Source organism: Larus michahellis, chromosome 7, assembly GCF_964199755.1.
Source record: "Larus michahellis chromosome 7, bLarMic1.1, whole genome shotgun sequence".
Classification (NCBI taxonomy): Eukaryota; Metazoa; Chordata; class Aves; order Charadriiformes; family Laridae; genus Larus; species Larus michahellis.
Window position 1 is genome coordinate 21,035,685 of NC_133902.1, and position 27,954 is coordinate 21,063,638.

At 44.6% G+C, this 27,954-nt stretch overlaps 2 protein-coding genes across 67 annotated transcripts in view; both read right to left on the reverse strand.

Moving 5' to 3' along the window:
* The window catches only part of UNC80 (unc-80 homolog, NALCN channel complex subunit), a 127,607-nt gene extending 111,773 nt beyond the window's left edge, over positions 1-15,834 (reverse strand). For 13 of the 17 annotated variants that reach the window (XM_074595115.1, XM_074595114.1, XM_074595109.1 and 10 more), the window contains exons 1-7: positions 15,487-15,830; positions 14,151-14,199; positions 7,447-7,603; positions 5,095-5,393; positions 3,040-3,163; positions 1,133-1,206; positions 546-685 (exon numbers count right to left, since the gene is read on the reverse strand). In XM_074595115.1, coding sequence (XP_074451216.1) covers positions 546-685; positions 1,133-1,206; positions 3,040-3,163; positions 5,095-5,393; positions 7,447-7,603; positions 14,151-14,199; positions 15,487-15,578 — 935 coding nt within the window. In that variant the 5' untranslated portion in view covers positions 15,579-15,830. Of the gene's footprint in view, positions 1-545; positions 686-1,132; positions 1,207-3,039; positions 3,164-5,094; positions 5,394-7,446; positions 7,604-14,150; positions 14,200-15,486 lie in introns of all 17 variants that reach the window. The other 4 variants (XM_074595113.1, XM_074595110.1, XM_074595107.1 and 1 more) reach the window with 1 other exon arrangement.
* A 6,309-nt stretch (positions 15,835-22,143) lies between these two features.
* Positions 22,144-27,954, reverse strand: part of MAP2 (microtubule associated protein 2) — a 226,399-nt gene continuing 220,588 nt past the window's right edge. For 47 of the 50 annotated variants that reach the window (XM_074594921.1, XM_074594939.1, XM_074594926.1 and 44 more), the window contains 3 exons: positions 27,676-27,757; positions 27,041-27,153; positions 22,144-26,331 (listed from right to left, as the gene is read on the reverse strand). In XM_074594921.1, the coding sequence (XP_074451022.1) occupies positions 26,116-26,331; positions 27,041-27,153; positions 27,676-27,757 (411 nt within the window). In that variant the 3' untranslated portion in view covers positions 22,144-26,115. The remainder of the gene's footprint in view (positions 26,332-27,040; positions 27,154-27,675; positions 27,758-27,954) is intronic. The other 3 variants (XM_074594953.1, XM_074594952.1, XM_074594950.1) reach the window with 1 other exon arrangement.

Below are 27,954 nucleotides of genomic sequence, written 5' to 3' on the forward strand. Positions count from 1 at the left end.
CAATTTCTTAAAACACTGCAGTGTTTTGGATGTGACATTTCCCAAAAGAGATAAGCAACAGGACCAAAATTTTCAGGAGGAGTTTAAGTGACACTCCTAAATCCATAGAGACCTAAAAATATAGCTAGGCTTCCCTCCCTCTCCACCCCCTGAAAACACTCAGCAGCTTCATTTACTTTATGGCATTACCGAAGGAAGAAGAAAATTTGATCAGAAGGAAGCCAGGAAAGATACCAGCTGCCTGAGGACAGATGAACCTGCATGTTATTTGTTAGTGTCTTTAATTATAAGCAACCAACATATTAGAAAAGACCAAAGAAACTATCCCAACAGGCCAGTTAGAGATTTCTCCAATGAAAGTGGCATTGAGTACCAAATATCACCACCTTGTTCCTCACCCAGAACTGAGATCTGTTGAATTAAGAGTTTGAGATAAATATCCAGCACCCTTGGCGTGTACGGACAACTGCACATTCAAGAGAAAGTACTTTGTGACTTCCACCATTGAGTGACACCAGCCTAACTTTTGATGAAGGGATTCGTACCTGGGATGTGTGGTACCTCTCTCCTGAGATGTTTGGGAGGATACACTTCCATCCAAGGAATTTCCACGGTGACATGCTGAAACAGTGGCCTTTGGAGGTACAGAATCTGGCTGGGTTGTCTCACAGACCACCTGCAGTCCCTTGGGATAGTTTTAATAAAAGGAAATAGGTATATAAACATATTTATCTCTCCCATATTACTTTCCTTACTGCAAGTTGTGCTTAGACATGACTATTACTTATACCATAATACCGTGGTAATACCATGCAGAACCTGTTCAAGCCTGGGGCTTCTTAGTACTAGGGATTCTACAGGTGAAGGGAAAGACAGGGCTCTTGCCCAAGAAAATACATAAGATCAGACTTCCAGCCTATAAAACAGGATAAGGCCAAGGAGATCCTGGCAACTATACTCAACACCCTTTGGTTCCACTGCAGACAAGGGCGGGAGCCTTCAGAAGCACGTGAAGAACTGTAATTTCTAGAGATGCAATACTTTAGGGTGGTAACTGCAGTGCTGTTTCATAATAATTTCCCCCCTCCCTCAGCTCGCTATTCAACTTGGCTAGCCTTACCATAGAGCTTACCTCGGTATGTCCAGTGTCCAGATTAGGGGATTCACAAGTCACACTCTGGTTGTTGGTGGGAGAACTTCTCTTAGCTGAGAAAAGAAGTCAAAGGAGGACATTTTGGGAATCGCTTCTAATATTAAAACGTACCACTGAAAGGATACACCAGAGAATAAAAACAAACTCAAAGCACCATTTCTTTGCTGCAGACTTCCTAGGGATTAGCCACAGCCATAAAAAGAAAAAGAAAAAAGAAGAACTGTTTTAAGTTCTGTTTGAGATAACTGTTTAATTCTTTCGATTACGTTGTCAACCACATTGTCTACTAAAAATCTCTATTTCTTTAAAATTAAATTTGAATATAAATTTCATCCTAAATCCATTTGGCATCAAATTGTGTTTTCCTGTGTGTACTAGTGACTTATATTTTGGAGCTCTTCCTCCTCCTATTTTCACATATATTCAGCTCCTTTTCTAGGTTGCATCTCTCAGAACGTGTTGAGATTTCCAATTTGACAAATGCCTTCATCACAGGAAATGCACCAATGTCATACAGAGAGTTTGATCAGCGATACTGTAGAAGAACAAGGGCATCACAAAGACTAGGATAACAATTCTCGAAATCCTGTCACATTGCAAGCTATTCAGATGTGACTTAGTATCAGACTGACTCCAAACAAAACACTGCAAAGCTTCTTCAGTAGAATTCTTTTTAATTTGCTGTTTGAAGGAAAATTAACTTTTTTGTCCCAATTTGAGACAACAATGCTAAGATAGCAGAATCTTCCTTGATACAGAGAATGTCATTCCAATTTCTATTTCCATTCTGCTGAAAACGTTTTCAAAACAGAGTATTTTCTTTTCAGACTTTACTCCTGAAGTTATTCTTCAGGGATTTTCTGATCACACTCCAGACCTATGGAAAAAATTCCATCAGTCAAAGAAAACTTAGGACTAATTCCTTTTGTTAGTTCCAGGGCTGAAATCCTATTTTTTAATTCCAGAAGTTGAAGCAGAGGAGGAAGAACTAAATGTCAAATATGGTTTTAAATAATTTGAAAGACTTGAATCTTTTCGACTCTGGACTGTCCCAGAGGCCTACAAACCCTTCAAACAAAATATGACATCCAAAATGACTTGTCATCAGAAAAATCCGATTTAGCAAACTACATTTTCACTACTGTGGAAATTAGCGTTCCGTGCTTTTGAGAACATGCAGCAATGCTACAGCGATATACCCAGCACACTTTCAATTGACTACCTTGTAGGAATTATGCAAAACTATTGTTTAAAACATAAAATTAAAAAAGGTTTTTTAGAACTAGGCCAGACACAAAGGCTTGGGAGCCTAAGCACCCAACTCCGGTTTCATTACGGCTGAAGTACAAAGGAGGAGCAACCCCTTCCCGTATGCAAACGCAAATTCACAACCTAAGCCTTCTTTGGAGCCTCTTGAAACTATTTCGTTTCATTTCATAGCTTGGTGAAATTTAAATCTTAAATAGGAGGAGAACCTACACTGCTAACCGTGTGCTCTTCGCTGTTAATTTCAGTCCAGTGCCAATCTGGGAAAGCCTTCCCCACCTGTGTCAGGCTGCTGCCAGATGCTGCCTTTGCCCTTCTTAGCAACTGAGGAAGATATGGTGAAACAGAGATATGAAGCTGACAGGAAATGATAACTCTACCGAAGGGTTTCTCATTTCCTATTTGTGCTTTCCCTCTCATCTCCTATTAAATTATTATGCAAGTGTCGGTTGACTCTGAGGGGAAGCAACCCTAAACTACTCTCAAAGGTTTGACTGTTTCCTGCAGGATTAACATATTCCTTCAAATATGACGGCTACAGAACATAAGGCAGCATGAGGCAAACAAAGGAAAGGTTTCCCAGCTCACAGGAGCTACATTACCACAGCAAAATCACAGACCTGTAATGATGTTCCGGATTGGTTTTACAAGGGCGTTGAAGGCAGAAACTTCAGGCTGCCTGTGTTCCCACATAGGCTGCCAAATAACAAGGCCACTAGCCAACCGAAATGTCAGGTCAGACTCCTAGGAAGACAAACAGACGTTGTATCACAAAAGCTCACACATAAGAATGCTGTTTCCAGTCTAAAAGAATTGTAATTTCTTTTATGCACAGTTCGTACACAAAATAGGTGCTACCACACGCAGTTCTGTGGTCAGTTTATGCTAACTCAAAACTACTCAGCAGATATTAAACTACTACACTGACACTACTCAGCAGATATTAATACATTTGAAGTGTTGCTATTAAAAAAATAAGGAAATCTCAATACAATGTTATAAACTAAGCTTGGTTTTAATTACTATTTTTACTAAGGAGCACCTTGCCAGGCTTTCGGAAGAGGTAGCAGTAACATGAGTTGCATTTTTACGTTGCCCTGCTAGCTTTTGGTGATATGCCAACAATTTTATCTACGGTTCTTGTTACAGGATTACATGCATCCTCCTCATCCCCCCAAAAGCCTGATTTAAAAACACATTGCTAAATTCACAAATCCTCTCAGAAGTCAGGAATTCCACCTTTAGTTCTGCCTGTGCAAACATGTATCATCTTCTTTGAGGACATGCATCACTTTGGTTATCTCATCAGAGGATTCTTCCCCGGAGACCTCTACCTCTGTGAAACCCAGAGGGGACAATGCTGACTTAGTGAGCCAGTTACACGCCTCAGCTACCTCACCTTTGTTGAGCTTTGCTTTGATGACAGAAGCATGCATGTTTTCATGGGCTTTTCAACGTTCATCACTACAGTCTCTCAGAGATATCAGAGATTTTCAAGGTAAACCTGAGATATTGTTACTAACCTCATCTTGTAAATGGGAAACTACATCCCAGAAAGATTAATATAAAAAAAATTGGAAACCTAATCTCTAATAGTCACGGTCTACCTCCAGCTTCATTTAATTTATTCAAAGGGCATCCCACATTTGTGTGCGTAGCATTGGGAAGAATTCCGCATTTCTTCCTGTCATGTCCCAGTAGCTTACACAGAAAACGTGGAACTAGTAAACAAGCATGAAAAATTTGGGCTAAATAAATTGAACAATACTGCACAGGAACTCAGTAGCAGAAGTAGGGAAAGAATCTATCTCTCCAGACCTGCTTTCACCTGCCTAACCAAAAGATTATCTTTATCTCCTGTACTTTCTTATCATCTTCAACTGTTGCAGCATACAAAGCTGGACTGGACCAGATAACAGTCTCCATCACTTCATGACTTTATAGACCTTTTCCAAGCACCTACTCTCCAGAGCCAGTTTCTCGTCCGACGCCTAGCTGGAAACGTAAAGGCTAAACGGCAGCCCTCCAGAGAGACTGAAGACAAGAGGCAGGAGTCAGAGCATGCAGAAAACATCTCCTTGTCACACCACTCTGCAAAGCCGATGCACTCAGCATAAAGCCGAAAGAGGGACCCTGGCAGACAGGAAGCCTGCGGCCTGCTTCCAACTTCAGAACAAAGGAATGCTCAATTGCCTTTGCCGCTGCCATGCTTATACCACTATCACGCATTCCTAGTAATTAGCATCAAGATGATTAGTAATGACATCAACTAATCCCAGTGGCAGCCCTACAGTGGAATCCCTGAAAAGTTAGCAAGGCCCTTCTGAGCAGTGGTTGAGAATCACTGGAGCAAGCTGAAGCTGACAATCCTTTCTGCAGGTTCCAGGGTCCCAAAGGCTTCACAAGGGCCACAGAGCTTTGACAGTCCCGAGAGCTGAAAATGTTTCACTTCAGATTTATTTGTCTTTGTGTCTGCCTGATGCTGTGGTGATTGCTCATGTCACTGGAAGTATTTCTTCCTAATAGCAGTGGTATTCTGCCAGCTTGTTAAAACATTTTCAGTGGTCACCTAGCATGCACTGTAGGTTGAATTAATTAACAATCACAAAGGCAGAATCATTCTTTTCCTGCTCAGAGGTGTCTCCACACAAGTACCTCACCAGCGTTCCACTTACTTTAATCCTGTGGACAAGGGGAGCAAAGAGGAACACAAAGAGCTCCACTGTGGCCATGGAATTATGAAAGAACTTCCTTCTGTTATTCTCCTCCTCGTCATTCGTGGCGCTGGGCCGGGGATGTCCTGGTGATCCTTGGTTTTCAGCCTGGTGGATAAAGGCGCTACTGCTCCCTCCCCAGCTTGAGCCTCTGTCTCCTCCAAATAGGTCATTGCTGCAGTCCTGAGGGGCCTCCAGCAGCATCCAGTGTAGAGTGTGAAGAAGCTTCGTTTCAGCTACTCCAAGCTTATCCTGATGTCCTGGATGGAGAAATACATCACAGTATCTCACATTAACGGTGGTGTTGAGACTTTCAGAGCTGCACAGAAAATTGGGCATCCAACTTCCCGATAAGCATTTGAAAATAAAAATTCTACCATTAAAAGCATCAGCATTATGCTTCATTGTGTCTGAAACCTCCTAATTCACAAGTCTCCATTTACTTCACAGCATTTGCAGTTCAGTCCCTGAAATGTCAGTTGCAGGGCAATGGAATGCATGGACATAGAGTGCTCCTAAAAGATGCCACCTTGACTGTCTTGTCTGTCTGACTCTATCGAATGAGACAAAGTGCAAGTGAGCACTGCGAGGTGCTCAAACTGTGTCCTGTTAATGTCCCCTACTGGCATGTCTCGTGAAGCAAATTCCTGCTGAAATCACTGCTGAAATCAGTAAAAGACTAGTAAAGGAAGTTCAATTTGGACTTTGAATGTTTGTTAGAATAGAATCATAGAATAGTTTGGGTTGGAAGGGACCTAATAGATCATCTAGTCTAACCTCCCCTGCAATGAGCAGGGACATCTTCAACTAGATCAGGTTGCTCAAAGCCCCGTCCAACCTGTTTGCAAGGATAGGGCATCTGCCAGCTTTCTGGGCAACCTATTCCAGTGTTTCACCACCCTCATTGTAAAAAATTTCCTCCTTATATCTAGTCTAAATCTACCCTCTTTTAGTTTAAAACCAGGCCCTGCAAAAAGTTTGTCCTCATCTTTCTTATTAGTCCCCTTTAAGTACTTAGAGGCCACAATAAGGTCTCCCTGGAGCCTTCTCCAGGCTGAACAATCCACACATTGTCAGCCTGTCCTCACAGGAGAGGTGCTCCAGCCCTCTAATCACTTTTGTAGCCCTCCTTTGCACTCACTCCAACAGGTCCACATCGTTCCTGTGCTGAAGCCTCCAGAGCTGGATGCAGCACTCCAGGTGGGGTCCCACCAGAGCGGAGCAGAGGGGCTGAATCACCTCCCTCAACCTGCTGGCCATGCTTCTTTTGATGCAGCCCAGGATGCGGTTGGCCTTTGGGGCTTCAAGTGCATATTGCCGGGTCACGTCCAGCTTTTCATCCACCAGTACTCCCAAGTCCTTCTCAGCAGGGCTGCTCTCAATCCCTTCACCCCCCAGCCTGTATGATACTGGGGGTTGCCCCAACCCAGGTGCAAGACTCTGCACTTGGCCTTGTTGAACCTCATGAGGTTCACATGGGCCCACTTCTTGAGCTCGTCGAGGTCCCTCTAGATGGCATACTGTCCCTCAGGCATGCAAACCACCCCACTCAGCTTGGTGTCATCTGCAAACTTGCTGAGGGTGCACTCAACCCCACTGTCTATGTCACTGATGAAGATATTGAATGGTATTGGTCCCAGTAGGGACACCTGAGAGACAGCACATGTCACCAGTCTCCATCTGGACATTGAGCTGTTGACCACTAGCCTCTGGATGTGACCATCCAACCAATTCCTCATCCACCGAACAGTCCATCCACCAAATACATATGTCTCCAACTTGGAGAGAAGGATGTTGCAAGGGACCCTGCCCTATCCTTATTATCTGTTTGACTTACCTGCTGAAAATCAAATGCATTGGTCTGAATAAAAAGAAAAATTAAAAAAACAAAAAAAAAAACCAAAAAAAAACCCCAAAAAACCAACTTAAGATATTAAAAGTACCTACTGCAATTGGCCGCTGCAGCGTGCCTTGAAAGAAATATGTATTCCTTCAAGCAACCCATGCCTGCTGGGTGGCAAAGGTTTTGCTGAAGCTAGCTCTATTATCTCTGAAAAATAACTAGCAAAATATTATTGAACTATTTTCACTCTTCAGCTCATCAGACCATTAACTTCACTCTCTTCTCTCACTTCAAGGGAAAGCTCTCACAAGTTACCCTGCTATAAATGAGAACAGATCAAGAACAGCAATCCACAGAATGAACTAACTGGGATTCCAGGATTTAGAATATGTTGGCACCCTGGGCATCTATCTGTCATATTTTGACTGATAACTTCAGTAATGGAAAAACAAACTCACACGAGCACTAACCTAGCTTGTTTCGGTTGGAGAGCAATGTTGCGGTGCAGTGCAGCACATGCGGGAGTGCAGCTTGGACAAGTTCCCAGCGAGAAATGCTCTGGATGGCTTCAGAGAGAGCTGGAGAAAGGCCATGCAGCTTGTTCTCCACTAAAACCCTTTCGAAAGACTGAAATAAGAACAAAGAAAAAAAGACACTGTATATCTATTTCTGCACATAGCTTCTAGTAAATACAACATTCTCTTTTAAAAACCTGTAATCTGTAAGTTTTCATTATATAACCAAATCACATCTTATAATATTTTTCTCGAAAGACACAGACTGTAACTAAAGCTCACCAGACACATGGACATACTTGGCTAAGAAATGAATGGGCCACTCAATATATATTCTGTAATAAAAAAGAATTAAAGCAAGCAACATGTGTATATCGGTACGTGCCGACATCAAGCCAGGTTTACAGTTGTGCTGGGTATTAATCTGGCATGACAGTAATCCTGTTGGAAGTCACAGGAGCTAATGAAGCCTGTATTTGTGGAGCTGAGAGCTGGACATTCTTCTCAGACACACATGCTCTTTCAGTTTAGTGTAACACAAAGGGCAAGCCATTAAAGGTATACAGGCCTTAGGAAATGTTTTCACACCCTGCCACAGAAAATAATCAGTGTACAAAATTTTTTGTCGAGCCATGATGTAATGGTTTTGCGAACAGTTAAGAGAGCTGATGGCTGCAGCAAGTTCATTATTTCCACCTCAAGCAACACAAAATAAGACTATCTGCCTTTGAAATCCCTAAGGAAGTTCCTTATTGCTAGTCGCTCCAACGATTTCAATAAGTTGTTCCTCTGACCAGATACAAAGATCTCATTATAGGTCACAAAAGCAGTTAGGTTCCTTCACTGAAGTTCCTAAAGCAAAGAAATACGTTACTAACAATGCATGTCCTTGTCGTATACCAGCATAGCCTCCTGGCTACCTATTTGTTCTCAAGCTGTTTCACCAATTTTATCAGGCTCTGGGCAAACAAGTAACTGTTGGCATTCATGACTTAACGAATGCTTCAAATACCCTCACTCTAAAGATTCATAAAGCTTATCCTTCCACACTAGTCATACCAATTTTTCCTGTAAAATTGGGGGGGTAATTAGAACAGACTCAATTCCAAAGAGGAAAAGCAAAAGGGGCAGCTTTCATAACCCAGCTCTCCTCAATGACCAGCCACTCTCAGGCGTGACATGCTAACCAGTGGTAGCACGCACTCTTCTGCACACTCCAGCAGCTGTGCACATCTGCTCTCTCAGGTGGTGGCCACATCCACTGCTGTGGGCAGACATGAGCTCCTCTGTCAAGAGGCAGGATGCCCTAGTACAAGGATAATGCTGCACCATTGTGGTTTTACAGCATCCCCATTACAGCTCCGCCCTTGTCAGCTTGGAGGCAGAGAAACGCACATTTATCTGCACTTACAACCTAAACCAGAAACTCCCCAATAGCACCAGGCATAGACAGACTAAGAGAGGGGGAGATGGACTGTATGATTTACACAGATGTATCCGGGAGGAATTCAGAACCGAGTACGCCTATAAAGGACTAAGACAGCAGCAACACAAACGGTACCTGAGGAAATACCGACAATATACATCAGAGCTGTCAACAAATATAAATCTGCAGAAAGTCACACTGCCCACCTACTAGAAACCCCAGGTTCTAGTCAGAAAAGTCCATAGATTTTCTTTATGCACACTTCAGAAACTCAAGAGGAAGCCAAGGAGTCTGCAGTTATGTCTTTAAATTAGGATTGTATTCAACTCAACATTTTGGGTTCCTGAGCCACACAAAGCTTTTCCTACATGGTTAGCCACCAGATCCCTCTGTTATTTGCTGGCCTGAGCAGAAAGCTAAATGTATTTCTGTACCAAAATGGAAGATTAGTTTCCGGAAGAACATATGTGATCACAAGCATCTGAGACAGAAGTACTGTTTGTTGCCAGAAAATTGCTAACACAAAGGCATATATGGAAACCACCGAGTGTCCCCGTGTGCTATGGGCACTGCCTGGTACACAACTGCCACTCCGCATGTACTGTCAGCACAGGACCTAGCTGGCATAAATCCCCACACTGGTAAGTGCCACAAGCAGCCCAACAAGAACATGCAGTTCTTGCGACAAGTGTTCCCATGGGATTTGCCTGGAAATCTCAATAAAGGTCTAGCTCACAGCAGCTCCTGCCTACACCAGACATCCAAGATGCAAGGCCCTGGGTTAGCATTTGCTCCTGCAGAGCCTCCGTTTTGGTCTGCTACGGCTTTACTCCAACTTTCAGGACCTGCTACAGAGAATACACAGACATTAAGAGGAAAGACCTAATTTTCACCCCACATGAACTAAGCAACTGCTGCTACAGCTGAGAGGAGTTACATGCTTCAGTGAGAAGGCTGAATGAGAATGTCTGCAGTAAGCTCCCTGTAAGTCAGTCAGAAGGAAGATATTGTCATGCTATGGATCTGTCTGGAGCTGCAGCCTCGGGGCCGCTGCTTGGCTAAGAAAACAGTTACCTACTTATAGCAGGCTTGTCCGTGCCTGCAACACCCCATGTGCCACAGGAGGATAAAGACCATCTGCCGAAGCGGCAGTGAGGAAAGTCAGCGTTATTCCTTGGCTGGAGAAAGGGCAGCCCCTTTCAGCAGTGCTCTGTGTGTGTGTGTGTTCAGCTCCCTCAGGGCCACTTACACAAGCTTTTTCCTTTTAGCCTGGTGATGCCATCTGTTTTCACAGGGAGTGACGGTCAGTCTTCTCTGGCTGCCTTCCCACTGCTGCTGTTCTCCTTTTACCTTCTTCTCCACCAAGAACCAAAGGGGCTGTTAAATACCTTGTGGCCAGGGTCAGCCTGTGTGTCACTTTGCTGCCAGAATGGGAACAGGTAGCTGCCTGACGAAGCCAAGACAAGCAGGACAGGGCAGAGCAGATTCTGCCTGGGCTTTGCCATGGTTTCCTATATAGCTTTTCTCAAGTCGCGTGAACTTCCCCTGCTCTAAGACCCAGGGAGCTGTACCTCCAGTGAACTGCATAAGGCAGCAAGGGCTCAGCCAGGCCCCTCGCCCCGACTGGACGGGCAGGACCTTGGGAAGCCCAGCAGCCCCCTGTTCCACCCTCCCTGGAGTGCCAGACGAGCTGCAGGGCTCCTTCAGGGAAGAAGCCCTGGAGCCTAGATCGCACTCGAAAAAATAAAACCAAAAAGGCAGTAAGCTAGGAGAGCAGGGCAGTGCTTAGCCTAGTGTATGTACAGAAAGACGCTGGTGGAGCCACAGAGAAACTATTAGTGCTTCTTGAACCTGACTTCTGTCCTTGGAGGGAACCTTACTGCCCTTTCTTCCAAAGCTCAGGCTGCATCATGGTGGAAAGCAGACACCATTGCTAAAATCACTTCAGACCGACCAGAAAGAACTTGAAATGCAGGCAGAAAGCACTATCAGTCTGGGGAAGGTCCTCTGAGTAGGAAAGAGTTCCTAGAAAGATCTAGGAGTTCATAGCACAAGGGATGGTAAGGCTCCATTGTTTACTAAACACAGTAAAAGTACAAACATTGATAAGGAATGAAACACAGATGCCAAGCACTTTATTTACAGAAAACTCCTGTGTTCAAAAACTCGGTTTTCTGCAACCATGTCCATTGGCAAGATAAAATAAAGGTGGCCTAGTTTTAAGCTTTGTTCCCTATCTATCCTTTAATCATTCATAACAACAAAACATATTACTACATTTGCAAACACAAGTAGGAAAAAAAACCCAAAACCAAACAAAACAGAAAAGAGGTAAATTTTGAATTTGCAGGATCTTCAAAAAAACATGCCCAGTGTAATCCAGGGTAAAAGAATTTAAAACATATCCTTGAGTCCCTTACCACCACCCAAAAAAATCCATTAGCTTTGTACAGCACTCACATACGTTCCTGAGAGGTCATTTACAGCTTTGACTCATGCACATTAGGAATGACATTGTGTCAGGGCAGAAGAACTTCAGAACAGGGAGAATGAAGACCATTAAATCCATACCGAGGCACAAGAGCATTTAGACAGCATAACACAATATGGGGTGGGGAAGAGTATTTATCTTCAGATTAAAGGCAATTCATAGAGCAATTGATGTCAGGGTGATTGTTCAGGTAAGGAAAACAAAGCTACTAAAAGGCAAGGTTTTTCCTCAAGTATTATGGTATAAAGCAAACTCAAAGAAGCAACGCAATCTGCTCTTGCAGACCAGATGCTGTACTCACTGAATCCAGGCCTCCAGCATCTGCTTCCCTGATGCACAATATGCAGCAAATTCTACTGCAGCAAGTTTAGAGCCAATAATAATAGAATACTGCACAATGTTGTGTCACACACACTGTCAGACAGTTACCAGCCCAGAGACACGCCTAGAACAATTCTGGCTAAAGAATTTAAAAAAAGGACAGATTATATAACAGGTGCACAGTATTTTTAGGCACACCAGTCAATACAGTGGTGTTAGATAGTCGGCATGATGTTTCAGAAGACAAGCCAACTACCTGTCAAGTTCCAGAAACCCTGATTCACCCATGCACACAGCACTCTGCCTTATCCCACTGGATAATAGAGAAGGTGTCGATGCAAGCAGACATCCCTGTGCATTGGCAGCGACAGGAAACTGATGAGCAAAAGAAGGTGGCAGATGCAGCAGCTCAGGCTGTATCCCGTCAACTGTTCAAAACTAAGCCCCACCTTTGAAAGCTTTCTACCATTAATTTAAGTATTATGTTAAGAATTGGAGAAGAATCAAGTTCTCCTTCATCCAAGGGGTGGAAATTAATTGGATCTTCAAGAAAACTAGTGAAAAGTTGCATCAAAATCTCATGTTTACATCTGCAAGAGCTATACGTAATTTTAAAAGGCCTTTGGGTAATCCCAGCTCTCTTTCCAGGTGTCAATACAGTCTCTGCGTTCACTGCACACAGATTTTTTCATTCTCCCCAGCTCCTGAAACACTCAGCTCCTCTCTCCCTTTAGGTGTTGGGGTTTCTACAACGGCCTGGCACCACAACCTTCAGGTCACAAAGATGCAATTGGTTTTAAACAAAAACGCTGAGCTCACCTGTACCCATGCTGTGACTCTTGACCACTGAGGCTTTTTGCCAGGACTACAGCATGCGAATACGTAACCGTGCAACTCTGCTGGCACAAGGGCAGCTGTATAACCCAAGGCACCAGCTGAAGGAGGAGAGCAAGGCCCCTGACGTTTGAGGCAGGCACTGCCGTTTGACTGCCCTGGGAATAGCTGTAGGACTACTCCCAGCCCCAAAGGCCCCCTCCTTTCTGACTGTTTTTCCAGCTCCCTTTCCCTTGGCTGAAGTGTATGATTTATATTGTCTTGCAGGTTTTTTTACACTTAGTAAATTCTACTTTGTGCTCATGGAAGAAAGACATTTTAGAATCAGCCTGGGGGACATAGAGGAAGACTTCATGCCAACAGCAGAGCATGAAGGACAAGGAAGTCACAGACAGATAGGTACATCATGGATAACGCACAGAGAAGGAAGCTCCGTCCCGCTACCCAACAAGAACAGATATTAGCTCACAGGTGGGGCAACAGCATCAGATTATAGGTGCTTCAAGGCTTGGCTCCTGCACACTCCTGAGACTCCTGGTAAAGGACATAAGGCAACAAGCTCCATTTTCTAGCCTCTGAACAACCAGGAGCTGACAATGATATAAATAAGTGATGACACTTTTTGTTCCATGCACCAGAATTGCAATACATTTTACTCTCCAACACCGTAAGCCAGCAGTCCTCTATGAGTACTTGGTATCTAGCAATAACCCTGAAAAATTTATGGATTTCTTAGAAGAAAATCAGTCAGCAGTAGCTAGAGCTTCTCCAGCTTAATATCTTGTTAGAAGGAAGTCAGAAAATTGCTGCAGAGAGACCCAAGTACTTTAAACTATTACGATACATGTCCAGACCAAGTTTTTCCAGTCTGTCAAGTTTGGCTGCAACTGCTTAATGTACTTTAAGTCATCCAAAGATCAGCAACAGTTCAAGGAATTCTGAAATTCCCTAGATACCCATCTTATTTGAACTTGCTGTGTGTCTTTCCTTTCTCCTCCCTTTAGCCAGTAGATTGAGGTTTCACTTGAAATAGTTAGAAATAAGAGTTATTAGCAACTGCATAATAACCTCTCTTTAATTATGCTGCTAAAACATGGTCCCTCTATTTTCCAATAAAGGAGGCATCTTCATCTTGCACAATAGTAAAAGTATTCTTTAAAGCCAGTTAGTAATGTTTAGATTTTCAATATTTTAAGACTGAAAAAACTCCAGTAATGGCAAACTGAAATTACATCAATCTCATCTGAAAGCATATGCATACATGATGAACTGCAAGTTTAGACCCACATTGTCATAGCTCAGTCTGTCCATACCATTATTTACTTTGTTTAATTACTAATTAGTTCAATTACTAATATCCAAATTAATATATTTTTGTTGTGTCTAGAGATGCACATGATATCTAAATTCTCTGATTGGGAAAAGGTTTCAAAGCCTTCATGTGATAAAAGCACAAAATTAAGCTGAACGGACTAAATCCACTTCTGGCGTAAGCCGAGAAGCTTGCTGATCAGCTACCACGGTCAGATCAAGTTGCAGGAAAAGTTAGTTATAAATAAGAGTTGAAAAAGACAAACATGTACATACCACACAGGAAGCTTCATATTGTTTCCCCAGTTTAGGTCTTAAAAATGCACTGAAGGAAGGGAGAAAAAGCATTAGAGACACAGTACTTCTAGGGTGAGTTTTGCTTAATAATTTTTAGGATTTTTCTCATGTCAGAAGGTTGGCAAAAAGGCAGAGAAATTTCATGTAAAGGAAGACATAAGGCCAAAACAATGTTCAGACACCTGTTGATGACATCTCACCAAATGCTATTACCTTTTCTAGAAGACAAAAGTACCCACACTGATATGCCAAGAGGTAGATAATCTACCCTCAGGAAAAGTCCTGTTCCCCATGGATAAAATCTTCCATCAAACAGTTTTCAGCCATTTTACCTTAGTCAAAGATCTTCAATATATTCTGATTAAAATGTGTTAAATATTACTGAACTTTGCCTTGCCTGTATTTTAAGCCAGGGATCTATTTGCTGATTTTGTATTAAGTATTTTCCTCCACAACTGCTGATGTGGAAGGCTTATGATGAAATGCAGGCCTGTACCCTGTAGGTAGAGAACACTCACCCTCTGCTGTCATTCCCCTCCAGAATGGGATCAGAGTTAAATATTAAAAAAAATTAATCAGGTGACCTTATTACAGCATTTTTTTTTTTTTAGGACATCAAAACTGTCGAATAAAGGGATTTTGTGACTGAGGCCTTATATTAGAGCCACAACCTTCAAACCTTCCAATCTTCCCCCACAGCCTCTGCAATGTTTTCAGTTTAGAATTCTGTTAAGACAGGAGACAGACAGGATTCACAAGGAACATAAAGCCCCAGCCATACATTCAGCCTGCCCCTCACACATCATTACTCTCCAATCCAATGAAATAAGGTGAGACTTTGACGTATCTGTTTGCATGCTGACCTCCCACAGCATAGATTACACTTCCAGAACAGCTGCAAACACAGATACAAGCAAAGCTGCAAGTCTTTGGTGCAGCACTGAGGGATGCTGCTTCTGGTACCAGAGCTCCGAGAGTCCTCTTAAAAGTGGGGGTGGAGGGGGGCTGGGGAGACGGGACAGGGAGGAGGGAGAAGGCGCATAGACACACATACACATGGATGTTTTAAAGTCAAATCAAGATGCTGCCTGGGACTGACACCAGGTGAAGCTGCCTCCAGTCCTTCCTCCATCCCCGATACACACAGACTGCTCTATACTGCGTGAAAAGGGAACAGCTTGTTTCACGCCTTCGTGTTGCAGCTGCAATAGCTGCTTCCTCCCCACCACTGGGCAGCAGCTGGCCTGCCTCCCCTCCCCACTTCCACTGCCCTGTTGCAGCTGCATCCCAAGTACCCAGGGCTTGCTGCTCTCACCTGGTTTGCCTCCATAGGAAGGTCTGGATGGGCAGAGGGATGCCGCGGCCGCTCTCCTGCTCCTGGCCCTCTGAGCTTTTCCTTTTCACCATGATGCTGATGACAGCTGCTGCTGTGAGCCAGTCTTAGCAGACATTCCAGCCGGGATCTCCCATGGCTGCCTCTTCGCTCTCCGTAACTCTTTACCCTCTTCCCTTCATCCTCCGCAGCCCAGCCCCGCTCTCTCTCACACCTCCCGTCAGCTTTGCCGGTGCAAAATGGCTGCAGAAGGCAGGGAGGAAATTAGGGGAGCGAAGATGTCCGCGTCCCTCTGCTCCCTCCCTGCCTTCAGCACCTCCCTCTGTGGACAGCTCCCCGCGCCGCGAGCCGCGCCGGCAGGCGGTGACAGGGGAGGGCGGGCGGGTGGCCCCGCCCCCCGCGGCCCCGCCCAGGGCCCCGCGCCCGGCCGGGGACGGGCGACAAGCGAGCAGCGGCCGCTCGCCCGCCGGCCCCGCAGCAACGGGGCGTCTGCCGCCTCCCCTCCCGCCCCGCGGGAGAGTTCGGGAGCCGGGCCAGCCCGCGGCGAGAGGAAGGCGCAGAGCAGCCGAGCAGCGGCGGGGTCAGGAGGCGTCCCCACCCGCCCGCGGCGGGGACAAGCGCAAATAGGCGGCTCCTGGGAATCGGGCGGCGTCTGACCGGGCTCCCCCCCAACGGCAGAGGGGCAGAATTGGAAGAGGGCTTTTCGAGGTGCTGGGCAGCTCAGTAGTAGTTTACAAGGCCAAGTTCCCCTGCTAGGATCTACAAAGGCAGGAGTCCCCGAGGCGTCTGGTACAGACGGAGCAAGGCTGTCAAACGGGGAGATACTCCTTTACCTCAAGAGTGCGGAGAGAAGGGGCACAAGTAATAAACTCTCTCGGAAAGCTAAGGGTGGTGGGTGGTAGGAGCAGGGCAAGCTCGGGGTAATTATTCCATGGTGTCACAGTTTATCCCCAGGTGGCAACTGAGCACCACACAGCTGCTTGCTCACTCCCCGCCCCCTTCCCGGTGGGATGGGGAGAGAATTGGAAAAGTGAGGAAAAACTTGTGGGTTGAGATAAAGACAGTTTGACAGCTAAAGCGATCGCCACCTGCAGAAGCAAAGTAAAACAAGGAATTCATTCACCACTTGCCAACGGCAGGCAGGTGTTCAGCCATCCCCAGGAAAGCAGGGCTCCATCATGGACAGCCGTTAACTTGGGAAGACAAACGCCGTAACTCTGAACGTCCCCCCCTTCCTCCTCCTTCTCCCAGCTCTACATGCTGGGCCTGACATCATATGGTACGGATTATCCCTTTAGTCAGTTGGGGTCAGCTGTCCTGGCTGTGTCCCCTCCCAATTTCTTGTGCACCCCCAGCCCTCGCTGGCGGGTGGCGTGAGCAGCAGACAAGGCCTTGACTCCGAGCAAGCACTGCTCAGCGGTAAATAAAACATCTCTGCATTACCAACACTGCTTCCAGCACAAATCCAAACTGCAGCCCCATGCTAGCTACTGTGAAGAATACTAACTCTACCCCAGCCAAAGCCAGCACACATGGGCTTTTCCTACACAGGAAGAGTTGAGACAAACAGAGGTGGAGAGGATGGCAAGCGCCAAAGAAGATTTACTCGTGTTTCCAACTAGATACCAGACTGATTTGACTAGTACCAAGACACATTCGAGTCAGGTTTGCTGGCAGTATTTCTCAGACACTGTTAGATTAGCTCTCCTTATATACCTAAGGATATCGGGAAATAGTATACAACTACAAATAACTAATGGAATCAAATGGAAGACCAATGCAAGTCCACTCTTATAGGTTAATTTAAAAAAAAAATAATTCTGCTATTTCATTGCTTATACAAAAAGATGGCAAGTTCGAAGAGAGATGCTCCAACAAGCCAAGGCCGTATTTCTTCCTGCCTTTCAATCTTCCTACTTAATAATATTAGGCACTTAAAGACTCAGCAAGGTCATTCCTCCCTGGAACAGGAGCTGAACTGATCAACACCACCTGTTTCCTTCCTTATGGGCACTCTGAGAAACAGGTTTGCAGAAACAACAGTGCCACCGCTTTCATAAGATGCTTTTACTCCCAGTTTGTAAAGGGGGGTTTATCTTCTGCCAAAACCGCTTGGCCCCTTTTCACATAACAGGGATAAAGTTTTTTCTCGTGCCCAACCCAGTACTTCCTTGCAGTGACTTACGCTGGTCTTGATCTCCACTCATGGAGAACAGGACCCTCTGTGGTCTATATTTTGCTAAAATCCCCCTCTTGCTCAAAAAGAGTATTAAGACAGTTAATTAGAAGGTAAACTGTTAAATAAAAGCTTAACAATACGTTTACAGACAAAAATTTTTAAATCATTAAAATCAGTAATCTACCTGACTGCTGAAATGCTAAGCTAGCTGGCTTTGTTTGTCTTGTTTGGTTGGGTTTTTTGCTAACAGCAACTTTTTCTCCTGGTGCACAGAAGCGAGGCATTGGTATTCACAGAATTAGCTTGCTCAAACAGGAAACTTCTTAATTACTATTTTCATTCCTCCAATTAAATGAGGTCAGACAGGAAAAAAATAATCTTGATTTCTAAAATCTTATGAGAACTAACTACAGAAAGAAGATGGTTGAAAAAATTACTTCTAAATGCAAGGTATGTATTAAAGAAGTTTCCCTACTCCAAATCTCCACAATGGATCCAGGACTTTTTATACAAGGTCTTCTTGTTTGGAAAGCAAATTTGAGTTTTAATTCCTGCCAGTGTGCCTCTTGACAGTCGAGTGAAACACAACACAGTAGAAGTGATAAACAGTCAGCATCTGACTGTACCTAAACCCTGCAGCGGGTGCGGCAAAGAGAAAAGTCATAGAACCAAAGAATGGTTTGGGTTGGAAGGGACCTTAAAGATCACATAGTCCAATTCCCCTGCCCTGGGCAGGGACACCTCCCACTAGACCAGGGTGCTCAAAGCCCCATCCAGCCTGGCCTTGAACACTTCCAGGGATGGGGATCAAATCAGTCCCCGGCTTTCCCTTACAGTGGGGATAGAGAGGAAGCAAGCAAACTCTTCAGGGAGGTCATTATAGTAGGACAACAGCAAGGTGTCCTGAAAATTCACCTGTGTTCTGTTCACTAGGCTGCACCGGCATTTTGGGCTGCCACAGAAACACAGGTCTGTCTGCCTACAAAACCTTCAAGAATACTGCACGAAGTCACTGCTTTCAGGAAGGAGGTGTGGGGAAGAGCTGAAATGGCGTCATCAGCTCTGCTGTACTCCAGCAATTCCCAGCCCACCCAAGCGCTTGGGCACAAAAGATGCCCATGACACTATTTTTCCATTTCTTCTCTTACTACAGGCCTCAGTCTGACATCCCCCCAAATGACATGATTCTGCTTCATCACCGATTTATTCATCGCGCAGTTGTGTTCACACATCCATCAGAGTAGGATTCAGTCTTGATCCAGAAGCAGTGAAAGCTGGCAGCACGCCGCAGAGTGGGAGCACCGAGCTGAACCTCAGCATGAGGCCGTGCTCTACACAGGAGTGCCCCGAGCAGGAAACCGCTCTAGACCTTGCCATCCTGCACTTGTTTTCATGCCGACGCTCTCCAAGTCCCCCGCCTCAATCCCTGCCACACGTGCTCCTGAGTATTCATACCTTTAATTTATCTGTGATTCTCTTTGTGCAGAAAGAGCCAGAATCCAAACTCTCATGAGGCTCTCGAGCCATTCTGTTGCGCAGCAGCCTTTCCAAGAGCAAAGCTGTAAACAGCTCCTAACTGTACACCCCAGGGCAGAGAATAACGACAACGGTTTGGCACACTCCTGAGAGCTTAGTCTTCCACAAGCTGCCAGCAGGCTTTTGTCCTTGGCCAAAAGGACCCATGCTGGAGACCCTTTCTCTCCTGGGACAACCAGTCACAGAACGTCAGCACGGACGGATGCCACTCATTTTACCCTTCCTCATATGGATCTGCCAGTTAGAAGCAAAAGCTATTCCTTCATTTATCCACTTCTCTTCCTAGGAAGTCTTTGGACCTCGTTAAGTAACTCCACTAGAAGACAGCAAGAGCATCAGCAGAGAGCGGGGCCCAGAGGGCTCTTTCACTGGCAGCGTTGTGTACGCCACCATTGACACCAGTGCAAAGAGTGGGTCAAAGGCTACTGTTTCGGCGTGGCAGCCATATACATCCTCTTTGCGCTATCGTGAACTACACAGGACAGAAGCGTAGGGGAGTGTAAAACAAAAGGTCTGATTCTCTCCTTCCCAGGCGTGTTGTAAAAATTAAAGAAACCTAGGAAAGCTCTGTTTTTTTCTTTAAGGGCTTTTAAACTCTGCATGAAAACATTTCAACTAAGGTTCTTCAGAAGTCTCATTCACAGCTCTTCTTGCCAGCCCTGCTCAAACACAACTATGCATTCAGAAACAAGAATAAATGAACCCATAAAATTACGCAATGAACCCCTAAAACTACCAGGTTTGCTGCTGTTGCTACAGGAATTTGGGCATCTGACAATCCTATTTTGAAACAGCAGAAACACAAATCCTCCATAGTCACCACAGCAACAGAGTTATTGCCTTTGCATAATGTCCAAGCAACTCGTCATATTCACAAACCCATTTAATTGCAATTAAACATGTAATAGGCAGAGTTTATGCTCCAGCTAGATAAGGCAGGGAGAGATGGGAAAAAATCCTAGAGATGGCATGGGGGGGGTGTCTCTGAACAAGACTAAGAAAAAAAATAATCCAGCTTTCACTGTCAGGGTATCACACTCCACCTTGGATCAGGACCCTCCAAGCTCTGGGATGTGACTGCTTTGGTAGCAGCTGCAAAACTTTTACTTCCTTTTGGGAAAAAAGGAGAACAAACCTCCTTCCCCCAAACCCCACCTCACCCAAACACCTTTTTCACCTTCTTTCTGGAGAAGAACGTGGGGACCTCTTGTTCCACTGAGTTGCCAAACAGGTCTTCTTCTCCATCGCTCAGAACAGGGCTGAGAACCGTCTCTGCCACACGCTTCTCCTTCCAGAACAAGGGTGCTCACACAAGCCAGGTTTGGGAGCCCCTCCATCAGGGCCATGCTGTCCTTTATCTTCAAAGCAGCAACTGGGACCTCTGTGTGGCCACACACCTCCAGGCCAAAGGCCTTCTGGCCTGCCACTCAGATTGGATCTATTTTCTCTATTTTTCACCCACCTGACTGTTCTACCATGTTCCTGTACGACGGAAGGGACACCCCACGACCTGTGATAGGCACAGGATGGACAGATCCTCTGTGCATCTAGCAAACAGGTTTCCTGGGCTTCCCTCACTTTCAATAACACTGTAGTTAATCAAGACTTTATTCACAGCTTGTACTCACCTCAGCGCTCCAACATCACAATCTGGTAGCAAATTATAAAATACATCACCTACCTCATGCTGCTAATAAAACACAACAATCATAAAAATACCACCTCTTCTTTGTTCACTTTAAAAGGAGGAAACAGATTCTTACCAGCTGTCCTCAACCATTGCTCTAGCAGTGAATGCTTAAATCAGGATTTACCCTTTTGTTCTCAACCTCTTAATCCCTTTCCTTTTAGCAGATGATACATCAGTTCTGCCTTGCGCCTAAGCACCCTGAGGAGGGTGCTTCTAATGGATAATTAACAGCATTTGATTATTCCTCCGGGTAGTCTGACTGCATTTACTTACAAATATTGCAGCATTATGTGAAAAGCCCAGCTTGGCCAGGTGTTGGGAAACTCACAGCAGCCTACTCAGTTGTACCTGCCTCCTCCCGCTCAGGCACCCAGACACGTCTGGAGGATTCTTCTGTTAGCAAGCCCCACTGCCGCTATCCGCCTCTGCAGAACGCGCAGAGCTCACAGGGCAGCAGATGCTGAAGCTCCCCTTTCACCTGTGTCGTTGCACAGGCCTGGAACCCCTCCAGGGCAGGCCCCGGAGGCGGCCTTGCTGCTGCAGGGCCCGAGCGGGCACCGCAGGGGCAGGAAAGCCCTGTGAGGGGAGGCTCCTCTTTCCCCGCACCACAGGCCCGCCCTGAGAAGGCACGGGACCCACACAGGTGGTTTGGGCCAGCACACACACGTATTTTCTGGAGAACTTCTTCGTTCCGCCTGCCACACAGCGCTGCCCTCCTCCCTGACCCGAGCTAAGGCAGACCCGCCAACGGATCCAAAAGAACAACCTACTTCATGCGGCCCTCAACCTCCGGGCGGAGTCCCCGTTAGTTTTCAGGTCGACCCCGAGGGCTCGTCACCCGCTACCTCTGGTCCACACGACCCCACCGTCCTCAACGGGACCCGGCCACGCTCGTCGGCCGCTGCCGCCTCTGACGGCGGGCGATGGCGCCCCCGCGGCCGTGAGGGGACGAGCGCTGCGCCGACCCCCTGCGGACGCCACACCAAGGGCTGCCCCGAGCGCAGCCCCGCGGGGGGAAGGGGTGGGGCCACCGCGCAAAGCTGTGACGAGCCCCCGACAGTGCCGGGCCCGGCGCTGGGCCGGGGCCGGCCCCGGGGCCGCCGGAGGAGGGAGGGGAAGGCGGCTCAGCCACGGGCCCCTCTGCCCGCAGGGCTCAGCGCAGGGCCCGGGCCGGAGCCCGGCAGCGGCTGACCGCAGGAGCCGCCTCAGGAACAGTGGAAAGCAACACAAGCGGTTAGATGACAAGCGATTTTATTTTGCAAAACAATCACTATACAGCAACAAATACAATTGCAAATCGGATTGAAAAACATGAACTACCTACCACCAGCCATTCAAGAAATGCCTCTTTTATGGTAACAGGCTCTAGAATTATCAGAAAAAAACACAGGTTTGTAACAGCAGACTGAATTCCTTGACATCCCAGCGTACAGCATGTTTATTTGTTGGCTTTTTCTCTTTGCTAAAGTTGAAGTGGCTTTTATACGCTTGACTTTCCCAAGCGTGACACTAATTTACCTTCCTGCAGTGGGAATTGCTGCAGTCGCGGAGGGAGGTCGTTCGCCATCTGACTAAGCGAGTGACGGCGACACGCGCCCAGGCTAGAAATCTGCCCGGGTCGGTTTTCACAGCAAACGCGATCTACTCTTCAAGGCATTTGCCTTTGAAGGGACATTTGTACTTGGGGTTCAAACGGTATTTGGTCCAGCGTGGAAAAAACTGCTCACGTGTGGTAGCCCACACAGGCTGCCCTTCGACGCCCTCTGGGTCGTGTATGTAGGCAAACTTAGACCCGTAAGCAGTCACGATGAGGTTACCACTGTACCTTAGCGGAGCATCGAATGGATAATACCATTTACTGCCGTACAGCGAAAATAGACGTAGCCCTTGTGGGCACGCGATTTCCCTCATCAGTGTTAGTTTTTCCTTTACTGTTGCTGGACAGAGGTTTGCTCAACTTTGATTTCTCTGCTTGTGGTTACATAGAAACAGAACTCTGCAGATGGGGCAGAAGTACTTTTGTCTCTACAACTTGATGGATTATTAATTTGGGGCTCTCCCCTAGCTATCCAAACAAGGTTTCACTATTCCTTTTGTCTGGATTATCTCTGCTTTGTTACAGAGTTGGGTCTCAGGCACCCAACATACCTGCTGGCTCAACATGCCTGTGGAAAAGAAACACAGCGGATGCAGTTTCCAGGAAGCTGGCTCCATCTTCCTTAGTGGGCATTACATATTTACAAAACAGTTGTTTTTAAAACCAACACTCTTCTTGAGAAGTTAAGATTAATATGAGCTTTTTCAGTGAACATCTAGAGTCATGTAACATAACTTGGTTTGGGTTTTTTTGTTTGTTTTTTTTTTTTTTTAATATTTTTATTATAACAGCACAAAACTCTTGATTTCTTTTCGTCTAACTCCACAGCGTTCTAGGATTCTTTCTATGGAAGGATGGTTACGATTAGAAAGGTCTTTGCTTGAATCAAGACAAGAAAGCTCATTTTAATGCATGAAATAAATGACTTGGTGTGTTACACCACTCTAACTTTGGACTCATAGGTGGATTAACTAAGCTTCATTTTCTAGAGTATGTCAATTTTAAAAGCAGAATAAAAAAACAACTTGAGTCACAGGTTAACACTGTTCTCACTAGGTGCTTCTCAGCTTCAGAGAAGCTGAGGTTCAGTAGTACCACAGACTCTCCCACATTGGCAAAAGGCATAAAAAAAACCCCGCAGCAAGGCTAATTCATATTAATTGATAGTATGATCAGAGCAATGAGATATAAATACTGTTTTGTTGGGTTTTGTGTCTTTTGCTTTTCTGGAAAAATGGGAAGAGGCTTTTAATGCACCTCACTTGACACTGTTTCCATGTGAATTCTTAGGATTACTCTAAGCAAAAGTATACGAAATACAAGGCAGAAATCAGAATCCTCCAGATGCACTTAGCACGGTCCTAAACTCACTGTCCCTTGTAGAAAACAACTGACTTACAAACAGTATTAGGTACTTTATAGTGTGAAAAAGCTTTTTGCAGAGCTGAAATGTCATGTGTGGGGCTGTTAGGAGTTCATTTTCAGTAACATTTTTTAGAGAGGTAACCATTTTGTTTTGTCTTTGTACTGCTGTGACAGCTTAGCCAAAATCCCCCTTTGGTCCACTGAATATTTACTGCCTAGTAACTGTGCGTTTACTACCTGAATTTAATGATGGGGAATCCTGTGCTATTAATTATTAGAATACTTCTCCACAGACATAAAAATCTTCTCTAGGAGTCTTTTCAGATCAAACCCCAACACACACACACACACGCATACAAATTAAGAAGGAAAAAGAACAGATCAAAAGCTTCCAACACACAACGTTAACCTAATACACATATCAAGTATAGCTCAACTGACAGTGCAAAGTTTAGTTAAGAGATTTCAAAAGGAAAAGATCAAACAATCTGCAAGAATGTAAACTGGTCATTTAATAACATCTACTGTACATATAGTATCAGCAGATTATTATCCGCTGATGAGTAATACCACCATATAACCTTCAGTGTTCTCTTAGTGTCCATAAGATAGCGTGGAGTTCTCACAGGTAACTCTGCGAGATCGGCTGTCGATGTATCTCTGCCCCTTATCTTTTATGCACACTTTTTCTTATACTTTTTATAGTCAATATAATCCCACTTTGCTCAGATTTTAAGATGCCCTATTTATTGATGAATCGTTATGGCAACCCAGTCTGGGGAGCTCATTGTATTTATTCGGGTGCTACAATTTACAGGCATCTCTGTTATGTTCATCACTGTTATGTGAGTGCCTGAGTGTATACATAAGACATCACTGAAGGAGTGGAAACAACAAATTAATCCTTTTTTCTGTGTTTCAACTTTAGCAAAAGAAAAAAATAAATAACTCTAATATTCACCGTTAACTACAGGAGATTAAAAAAAAAAAAGAAAAAGAAAGGAAAAAAGCCAGAACCAAACTATTGCGGACTTTAAAAAAAATCCAGAACCCAAACTCAGCCATCTTTGCAGACCCTTTTACAAACGCCTGGACCCCACAAAAATCATACCTTTGTGAAGAAAGGGAGGGAAGGGAAGAGTGAAGGAATCCTTTTTCTAGCATCACAGAAGAGACTTGCATCTGGCACTAAAACAGGGTCACGGCTTTTAGTTGTTACAGAAAGCAACTTCATGCTAAAATTTTCATCTTTTTAAAACGTATTCTTATGAATAGGGAAAAAAAAACCCTGCTAACATCTACTTTTACATACCTAAAATTGCAACACCAAAGGGTGCAAGAGACACAGATACTGTGAATAAAGAAGTAGAATATTCAAGTATATGAGGAGGGCGTATCACAAATGGCCACAGAGAAATATATATATATCTATAATACTGTATCAAACAGATGGAAAGGATGTGAAACCGGTGGTGCGTACATAAATCTAGCCGCTTAACCAACTTTCTAATCAGACACAAGTCCATTGGGGTAGAAGTGCTTGCTTTCAACAGCTTTTTTACGTCACTTCCCCATGCATGGTTCAAATGTTTTCAACTACTATTTTTAGTTATTAGTTAAATAATTTATTGGCTTTTCAGCTATACACTGACAGAATTAACCAGCTCCAAAAAATGTTAATAACTTAATTCAACTTTTGTTCTACTCATTTATACAAAATAACACATTATTTTTAATTAAACTTGAATTTCTCTATATGCCCTTCCTTCTGGTAAGCAGACTGTTAATTTAACCTGTAATAACTTACAATGGGCAACTTTTCTTTTTTTTATTTCCCTATCTATCAACAGAACAGTGAAATGAGCAACTTGGGATATTAACAAGGCTCTTCAGAAAGAGGTGGATGGCCTTCAGGCACATGAAAGGTAAAGATGCATTTTATCATAGTACGGTACTCCATGCAAGACAGAGCAGAGCAACAATAATTGTCCAATGTAACATACTGCAGTTGTATACCCATATAAAGCCAGTGTCTTCCTGTTGTAAATGGAAATCAGGCCAATTTCTGCATCTATTTAAAATTTTTTTTTTTGTTATTTTTCAACTGTATGGTAACTACAAGTCTTGGGATGTGACTTAGTTTTAGACATGGTAAAGAATGAATGTAACACCTGCTCTGAGCCCATTCCTGCCAAGAGCTCATGCCTAAATATTATTACTTCATACAATGTGAAACGAGCAAATTCATAAGCCCTGCTTAGCGAGGGCTGCCGTGACATCTTCAGCGAGGGTAGCAAGCTGGGGCGATTCAAGCAGGTTGATGCTTCCAGAGGACGAGACGTTGCTGAGTCTGCGTGGTGAAGCCACGCTGGACCTGCCTGGAGACTGCGTGATGATCTCAGCCCCGTGATCGACACGGGCTTTAGCATGCTCTCTGAAGTTTAGCTTCTGGCTGTCAATCTGCTCCAGGAAAGCAAAGAATTTAACACATTATATATTCACCAAATTATCTCGTTATAGATCATCATTTGGGTCTCATTTTGTTTACTTTTAAGAACTCTTACAAGGATTGAAGCTTCTTCACTCATTAGAATAATTGAAACTGGAGATTTTTTCACTTCTTTAATATACATCGGCTTACTATGTTACAGTCTCTTACTATTTCTGTCCCTGATGGATGCTTTAATGAGCAGTACCATTGTTACTAGCCATATGAATTTAATAGACGTAGAATTTATGGGCATAAAATTTATGGGCATAGAGACTTGTTTCTGAAATCTGTTTTTTCAAATGTTTCTGGAGCATTCTTACTTTCAAGGTGTCTTCCTCCTGTTTCACAAAGAAGTCCCGATTCTTGGGGATACTCATGCTAAACTTACTAGGTCACACTTACGCAGTACAATGGTCCCAAACAAGGTTTATTTTTAGGGGGAAAGCCAGTGCACAAACTACAGGGTGTTTTACTTTAAGATTCGCTCTCAGTTTAGATGTGGATGTGAGATCGGTCATTCCAAGTTCCAAAGGGAGCAAACGGCGCGTGAGTGTGCTCAAAGGGGAACAAAAAGATGTTTCCTATTTAATTCAGAGCCATCACTGAATTCACAGCTCTAATAATTTCACTGGGCCAGGCACACAGTGGTAGCCTTTTCTCTGACAGCTGTCCCCTTACCTTGACGTTACCACCGCCGGGTACATGGTGGGCATTTTCCAGTGAACCAACTTTAGCCTGAGCTTTTTCTTTGAAATCCAGTTTCACGCTCTCAATTTTCACACGCCCACCTCCTACACAGAAAAAGGAAATACAGATTAAGAGTCTGGAACGGCTCAGGAGAAAGTCTGACCTGATGCAGACGGGTGTGCTCACGCTACTTCCCTTTTAGTTGAGATCTAATGGTTTTGAAGAAGTGCAAAATACCATGCTGCATGTTCAGTAAAATTTAAAATCTTCAACACATATTCAAACTCTAAGCATATGCTGCAGCCCTACTGATTTTCATGGGATTGAAGCACATACTTAAGTATTTTGTTGACTTCAGGCTGCATTTCAGTATCTTATCAAACTGACATTATGCCACAGCAGCATCCTTCCGCATTATTTCTTTAGCGACTCTCTAAACTAGGCGGTCCTGTACCTTTATGTCTTTATATATTTAGTTAAGTAGAGTTAAGACTATTATTTTTATTACCAAAGTGTATTTACTTTCTCTTGGACTATACAAGAGAGTGGCACGATCCATCATTTCTCCTTCACATGACAGGACTAGGTCTTTGCTTTGCCCCACACCCCAGAAACCCCTACAATACCTGGCTTGTGGTGGATGTTCTTGAGCGAACCACACTTAGAAGTCACATGACTCAAGTCAATCTTCTTGGTTACGATTTGTACCTGTCAAAACCACACACACAAATTACAGGAATGAAAAGAAATAAACAACAAGCCAAGCCCCGCGGAGGAAGAGCCCAAGCCTCTACCAACCACTGGATAAGCAGAGCTGGTTAGTAGAAAACACACCATGCCACAAAGGAGGAAACACCTGGATTAATACAGCAAGCTTCCTTCCCTCCTAGGGAAATGACAGAGCT